Source organism: Palaemon carinicauda, chromosome 5 (genome assembly GCF_036898095.1).
Source record: "Palaemon carinicauda isolate YSFRI2023 chromosome 5, ASM3689809v2, whole genome shotgun sequence".
NCBI classification, from domain to species: domain Eukaryota; kingdom Metazoa; phylum Arthropoda; class Malacostraca; order Decapoda; family Palaemonidae; genus Palaemon; species Palaemon carinicauda.
In genome coordinates, this window is record NC_090729.1 from 82724699 (window position 1) to 82732939 (window position 8241).

At 43.8% G+C, this 8241-nt stretch overlaps 1 protein-coding gene across 1 annotated transcript; it reads right to left on the reverse strand.

Moving 5' to 3' along the window:
* Positions 1–216: 216 nt before the first annotated feature.
* Positions 217–1158, reverse strand: LOC137640997 (uncharacterized). The gene has a single exon (XM_068373451.1). It carries the CDS (start codon positions 1156–1158, stop codon positions 217–219), a length of 942 nt encoding a protein of 313 aa, XP_068229552.1.
* Between the last annotated feature and the right edge of the window lie 7083 nt (positions 1159–8241).

Genomic DNA, 8241 nt, shown 5'->3' on the forward strand with positions numbered 1-8241 from the left:
CATTTCCTGGTTGTCCCCAGATGTCTCCATGATCCCTGGCATTCTGTCTGTCGAACTGTACACACCCTCTTTTCCATCGTCATCGTCTCCGTCTCCATCATCCTCCACAGCGGGGGTAATTTCCAGGGGAACCAGATGGCTAACAGCTCGCTGTGACTCGACACCCTCAAACAAAACTTTGGCCGAACGCACGACGCCGTCGTCGTTCGAATACATTTATACAACACGTCCAAGGGGCCAAGTAGTTCTTCTTTGATGTTCTTGTCTTACCAACACGACGTCTCCAGGGTGCAGCTTGGAGGGTTCCCCAGACTGACAGTCGTGTCGAGCTCTCAGGGCACTCAAAGGTTCCTTTCTCCACCTCTCTCTGAATCTCTTCAAAGAGTCTGTTAGTTTCAAATAACGATCACGTAGCCTCCGGGAGGTGAAGGTCGTGTTGAGGTGCTCGTCCTGTAAGAGCGGTGCCATAAGGAGGACTGGGTGTCCTCTTAAAAAATGGGAAGGGTTGAGGACATCATCCTCGCATCCGTCGCCGCTGTATATAAGCGGGCGATTATTCACTATGGCTTCTGCTTCTTTCACCAGTGTCAATACGTGGGCGTTCGGTAGATACTTTTGGCCGAGGGCTATTTGGAGGGTTCGCTTTGTCACCCCTATCAGCCGCTCGAAGAATCCACCCTTCCAAGGTGCTCTGGGCGTCTGAACCCTCCATTGTATTCCCGTTCTCCTCAGGAACTGCTGAACTTCATCTTCTTCGTAGAGTCCCTGCAGGAGGTGGCTGGCGGTTTTGAACGTCTGGTGATTATCAGAGGTGATGTATTGGGGGGCGCCATGCATTGCACAGAATCGCCTTAAAGCCAAGACGAATTCTTCCGCTTCCAAGGAGGGACAGAAGTCGAGATACACGGCCCTACAGGCCATGCACGTTACAATCAGGATGTACCCTAGCTGCGTTTCAGTTTGTATGGCTGCTGTGTGGTCCACTCCAGCTGCTGTAAAGGGTTTCTCGAAGGTAGTTCTTTCCTTCGGTAGGGGGGATGGTGGTGGCTGTTTCGACGAAGACTGGAAGGCACGCCAACACTTCATACATTCCTTTACCACCCGGTTAGCAATAGAACGCAGACCCACCACCCAACATTTCTGTCGAAAGATACCCATTAGAGTATTCACACCACAATGTAAATGCAACCGGTGTAAATATTTCAAATAAACCATAACTAAACGCCCTTTGGCTGGCAAGAGAATTAACTGATTAATTTCTTCTAACTTGGACACTCGTCCTCTAGTACAAATGAGTCTATATTTCATTACTAAATTTAACTGTCTTACTAAATTGACAACTTCACGACGGGGTCTGACTCCGCCCTCTAAGTAAGCATAAACTGAAGGCAAATAATGTTTCTGCTCTACCAGAACAACAATACTGAACGGATTCCGTTCTATTTTTGCAAACTTTAAAATTAGTCTGACTACTCTCAACAAGAATTGGAACCCTACTTCCCTTTTCAGGATGTCCCAAATCTCACCTGGGCGGGTAGGACACATCTCCCTTAACTTTTGTACCACCGCTACTACGTGAGTTTGATGTAGCGGATCTTCCTCCTTGCAAGGAACAGGCTTTCCCGTGGTCCCTAGGAATTCTGGACCGTTCCTCCACAGGGAGTTAACTAGCAGTTGCCGAGTCGTTGCACCTCTGGATAGGATATCGGCAGGGTTCTGATGACTAGGGACATGGTTCAGACTGAAGCTACAAACCTGCTGAATAAAAACAATCTCCGCCACTCTGTTAGAAACAAACACATTTTTATGAGACCTGGCATCGGGAGATGCTACCCATGCCAACGTTACCTTGCTGTCAGTCCACATTACTATTTCTCGTGGCTCGATCAGTTCCTTGAGAGTTCTTGCTAATCTGCTGCCTAACAATAAGGCCAGCAGCTCTAGCTTGGAGATCGTCAGTTTGCTCATCCCTTTTGGAGTGATCCTCATTTTGCTTGTAATTAAACTTACCCGATTGCAATCGTCCCTGGTATATGCCACTGCTCCGTATGCCTTACTGCTGGCATCGGTGAACACATGTAGTTCTAAACCCTTTTTACCTATCGATCTTTGAAAGGTGATGTCGCTCACTGCTTTCAAATCATGCAACAATTCACTTGCCTCTTTAGCCTTTTCTCCTCCTAACACGTCATCCCAACCTACATTATCCTCCCATAGTTGTTGGAAGAAAAGTTTTCCCTTCACAAATAATGTGCTGATCAAACCTATTGGATCGTAAATCGAGACCAACAGGGAAAGTACCCTACGCTTCGTAGGTACCCATCCATCTCCCAATTCACTAATCCCCTTACTTGCCTTCACACACAATCTGTCCACGTCCCGGGCCCATCGCAGCCCGAGCACGTTCACACTCACAGGCTCACTCCACTGTCTCTCGCTATCGAAGGCCAAGTGATTGCTTGCCCACCCTTCCAAGGGCATACCCGCCCCCTTTAAGATGTTATTAACGGACTCATGCTTTTACCTCATGTGTTCTAAATCCTCAAATTTGGCCAGATAGTTATTGACATAAAAGGGTTTTACCAAATCTGGCCGGCCTTCCTCTTTAAAATGACAATTTAATATCTGTTGTAGCAAAAATGGACTAGCTGTGATGCTGAACACCACGACTCTAAAGACGAAGGTAAGCGCTCAACCAGCTGCCTAGCGCCACAGAAATCGTGTGTATTTGGCATCACGAGGATCTAACAAAACACGATGGAATGCTTTACTTATGTCGGCTAACATGGCATATCGGTTCAACCTGAACCTTATGATTAAACTATATGCTACCTTTACCAAATTGGGCCCAGGTAAGAGACATTCATTCAATGACTTACAACCCTTTGACTTTGCCGAGGCATTGAACACGATTCTAAGGGGGGTGGTACGGCTGTCTTTCCTGACCCCAAAGTGTGGCAGGTAATAACCTTCCACTATGGGATCTTTCACCTCAGATATAAAACCTGCTTCGATATATTTATCTATCACTCCCTGATATTGTTCAAAATATTTCCTATCCTTTCGGAACTTGGTCTGCAACGACTCTAACTGCGCCACAGCGTTACGATAATTTGTTTCTGGCCTAGCATCCGACCCGAATGGTAGGCTAACCTGATATCCCTCAGTTTTTTTTTACAACGCTTTGCGATACCTTTCGCATGGCCTCGGCCTCGCGAACAGTGTATTGCTCAGATGGGGCGATGCCAACACGGTCTAATCGCCACCACTCGTCTACATCACACAGATATGGCTCGTTCGTGATTCTGCACACTCTCAATGTTGTCACCTGCTCAATCCTCTCCCCTTGCAGTAGCCACTGCGGCATCTTCCCATATGGCGACATGCCATCATGCGTCAGGAAGAGATTGATCCCATCCACTCTCTCCACGCCTATTACAAAATAACTAAAGTAGTCAGCCCCTACTAATACGTGGACATTTTTCAACACATCAGACTTGTTGGCTGGATCGGCTAACGTGACTCCCTTGGTCAACAGATGCTGTCTGACTTTACCATAACCAGCGTTATGTATCGGGACGTCTACGCTCTCATGTGCTACTAGTTTCATACGCACGATTCTTTTGCCCATTTCAACCCTGCAACTTACTACATCGTATTGTCCGCTTATTTCCTCGGAACCAAACGGAGCTATATTTAAGGATACTCGTCCTACCACCGGTAGGCCTAATTGACGGGCAATTTTTGCTGAGATAAAGCTCCTCTGGCTTCCTGAGTCGAGGAATAGGCAGACTCACTTACTACCTTGCTTTTGTTGAATACCTGCCATGGCTGTTGGCAAGATAGTGCATGGGAGGTCCACATCAGACCTCTGCGCGATCTTTGCGCTTGTGCATGGTTTAGCCTCTACTTTAGTCTTGGGTGGTCGGGGGGAAGTTTCGGGCTGCTGAGGCGTCGCATTCACTACGGGGCGGGACGTCGTTGTTTGACTACTACTATGACTAGGGATCGATTGCGGTCTACCCGCATCGCAAATTGCAGTGTGGTGCTTAGCATTACAGTTTCTACAGGAATTTGAAACGGGACATTTGTCACTACGGTGACCTGATTTCGTGCAATTAAAACAAAGACCCCTTTTCAGCAAAATGCGACGTCTGCCAGCTACGTCAGTCACTTGGCGACATCCGTGAGGCAGGTGCCATTCACTACAAAATGGGCAGGAATTATTGTGGACGGGATGGGTTTTCGGTCTTACACTACTGTCTGGTCTTTTGTCACTCTCAAGACTGTCACCTCTCTGCAACGCATCGTCTTCTAGCATTCTCACAATAAAGTCTATTGCCTCAAAAAACTCGTCCAACGTATAGTCACATTTTCTCAAATGCTCGACCACTTTGCGGTAGAGCTTTCCCTCAGATAATTTTTGATTTATGAGGCTCATGACCATGCCCTGGCCTATGTCATTTGTACTCAGTCTTTTGAATTGTTCGATTATGATGGTCAACTCAAAACGGAACCTTTTGAGTTCTACTGGGTTTAGTGACGGCACAAAGATGCTGGCTAATTTGCGGTGCAGAATCATGAGTGTCTGGTGCACGTTGCCATATTGCTTATCTAAAAGGTCTAATGCTACACTATAGTTCGCGGCGGTTACACTTAGAGATTTGATGATTCTAAGTGGCTCTTTGTCCAACGTCCCCAATAAATACGTAAATTTAGACACTTCGTCTAAATTCGCTCTTCGATCCACATGGATTGTGAAGAGCTCACGGTACGATGCGTACTCTTGCACTTCCCCTTCAAACGTGGGGAAAGGCAGCGGATTCAAGCTGGGGAGGGCAACATTCCCCGTTGAAGTGCTTTTCATTTTGTCTATCCTATTATACAGTAGGGTAGAAGCGCGTGTAGCTTCGCCTAACGTGTGCCTGATTCGGGCTTCAATACTAGATTCTAGTTTCACACACTGGCTTTTGTATAGCTCTCTTAGCTGTCGGACCTCTACCTGCAACTCCATTACCAAATTCTGGTAAACGGACTCAGAGTAGGTCTCCAATAGCGCTCTTTGCGTTTCGCTAAGTAAGTCGTTTATTAGGCCCATCGAAGCCTCGATGTGCACAATAGTGCCACCGCCATTTTGATTAACTTTACTTTACGTTTTGGGGGGGGGGGTTGGCAAAGCAAGGAAAGAGAAGTATTTTACGTTAGGAAGGGACTCAAAAAACTGACCCACGTGGTTGATCGCACATCGGGACGTAGAGCACCTTAATTGTTCCCCCCTCTCTCTCTCTCTCTCTCTCTCTCTCTCTCTCTCTCTCTCTCTCTCTCTCTCTCTCTCTCTCTCTCTCAAAAGCTCATATTTTAAATTTGTCCTGTCCGGCTCTGGGAAGCGCTTGCGATCCAGTTCGAAGGACCAAATGTTGTGATTTTCACCAGTTTATTAAATCTGCCCGATGTACTGGGCGGATCGCAAGGCCTTGAAGAGGCAAGATTCCCAAAACCTTTCAGGAGTTAACTAAAATACGGCGACAAAATTACCATTTTATTATAAAAATAAACTCTGATACAAGACAACAACTTCCTTAAGCATTCACAAAACTTAATGAAAAACAAGGCTGACTGTTGGTGATGTAACACGTGCTCTTCAAGCACAAAGTCCACACCGGACTCATTAACAAACTGAAAATAGTGCCAATTCGAATTCAATACACAACGTATCACACACCAAATATCCCTATTCTTATTTAACTCAGGATTCAGATCCCCAATCACAAGGATCTCTACGTTAAACTGCGATATAAAAACTAAACGTCTTGCACATAAACTTATACTACAACCAACCTGGCACACGAGGTAGAGAGATAAGAACAAATTAATAAACAAATTATCTTTAGGGGGGACGAAGAATCAAAGAGGCCGAGTGAGGCTCAGCATCTTCGAAGAAAAGTTGTCATTGACACTAAACACATACATAAGACATTTTTGTCATGTTGCCTCGATTTTACGTTAGATTCATCATTGATATATCATAAACAGACAATTTCCACAACACTCGCTCCTTCCTCACCAGGTGGTCAAGATTTTGGTTCCAATACAGTCACGTATTAAACCTCAAGTCTTTCTACCGTGAGATTCCCCAGCCTTGCCCTCATTTGACGAAATGTTCATGAAGTCAAATGGCGGGATTTTCGAATGGCCAGTTCGAAAATTCCCGACACACTGTATAGCGTACTCGTGTCGAAATGATTCAGCAACTTTAAGCAAAAAATGAACACAGTACTAGGAGACGATCCATCCAAACTGAGTGAAACTGATAAAGCGTAGCCGCTTTACGACAATATCCTTCCTTTTTTACTAATCTCATAGGATTAACTAGAGGTGGCTACGATTAACCAGAAGTTAAATCCAGTCCCTCTCTCTCTCTCCCTCTCTCTCTCTCTCTCTCTCTCTCTCTCTCTCTCTCTCTCTCTCTCTCTCTCTCTCATATCTAACATATATATTTTACTCCTATAATGATAATTGGAACCAACATTTTTTTTTTCTTTTCTGAAATATGATCCCAGGTTATTTGCCGGTTTTATCCTATTGCTTAACCCTGGAAAGGTACGGTGGGTCGTCCGCGACCCTGAGCGTCAAAAAAAAAGAGGTTTTTCTCACGTGACTCACCCCCGTGACTGAATTTGTGGGTGATCGACCTGCAGTAGGTGTCTCCCCTACACGCTCTAGTAGTGTCCAGATGTGCATTGCTGTAGCTGTACTCCTTCCCCGATTTCTGAGACGCGTCAGGGTCGAGCGCGACCGAGTTTACCCTTCTAAGGTAATTTGCATAATTATCAAAGTTATTACGTATTATGAAATTGTCGTAGAATGGTGCAACTTGTATAGGTTATCAGTTGTGGAAAGTCTTGGTGGATTGTTTGGCTACCATGTGCATGATTTTTTTTTTAGTTAAAATGTCGTTCATCACCGCGAGGACCATTTTACTGCGACTGCCCCTTTTTCATTTTTATTCATTTTTTTGCCAAGTCATTTTTCCGTAAGATATTGCCAAATAGTGTCGTAAAACTTTTGCTTTTTTAGTGTTGAAAAGTGTGTCTAGATGATCTGGCTACCCATGCGTGACTTTGTTTTTGTCAGATACGACGTAGTTATTGGTATATTGGGTATTTAACTGCAGTTGCCAATTTCTGTTTTTTTTTTTTTCAATATTTGTAAAAATTTACTACGTAGTAATGAATTGCCGTATATTATTGATTTTTTTTTCATGTTTATTTGTTAGAAAGTGTGCCTTGATGGTTGGGCTAACACGTGCATGTCTTTTTTTTTATCTGAGATGCCGTATATTAGAATGTTGGGCCTTTTACCGCGAGTGCCCCTTTTTAATTTTTTTTCATTTTTTTGCCAAGTCATTTTTCCGTAAGATATTGCCAAATAGTGTCGTAAAACTTTTGCTTTTTTGTGTTGGAAAGTGTCTTGATGATCTGGCTACCCATACGTGACTTTGTTTTTGTCAGATACGACGTAGTTATTGGTATATTGGGTATTTAACTGCGGTTGCCAATTTCTGTTTTTTTCAATATTTGTAAAAATTTAATACGTAGTAAGGAATTGCCGTATATCATTGATTTTTTTTCATATTTATTTGTTAGAAAGTGTGCCTTGATGGTTGGGCTAACACGTGCATGTCTTTTTTTTATCTGAGATGCCGTATATTAGAATGTTGAGCCTTTTTCCGCGAGTGCCCCTTTTTATTTGTTTTGCATTTATTTGCTTAGTCATGTTACCGTAAGGAATTGGCAAGTAGTGTCGCAAAACTTATATTTTTATAGTGTTGGAAAGTGTTTCTAGATGATCTGGCTACCCATGCCTATCTTTTTTTTTTTTTAGCCAGATATGGCGTATATATAGGTATGTGTTCGATTTTCCTGTGATTGCCATTTTTTCGTTTTTTCCCATTTCTTTCAAAATTACTACATACTAAGGAACTATCACAGAGTAATGATTCATTTAGATGTTTATTTGTCGGAAAATGTGCCTTGATGGTTTGCCTAGCACGTGGCTGAAATTTTTTTTTCTGAAATAACGTATATTAGAATGGCCATTTTTCCGCGAGTGCCCCTTTTTATTTGTTTTGCACTTTTTGCTTAGTCATGTTACCGTAAGGAATTGGCAAGTAGTGTCGCAAAACTTATAATTTTATAGTGTTGGAAAGTGTTTCTAGATGATCTGGCTACCCATGCCTAT

Bases quoted from the DNA above. Each gene is read 5' to 3' on its own strand.
- LOC137640997 (XM_068373451.1), bottom strand. From the start codon at position 1,158: ATGGGTATCTTTCGACAGAAATGTTGGGTGGTGGGTCTGCGTTCTATT.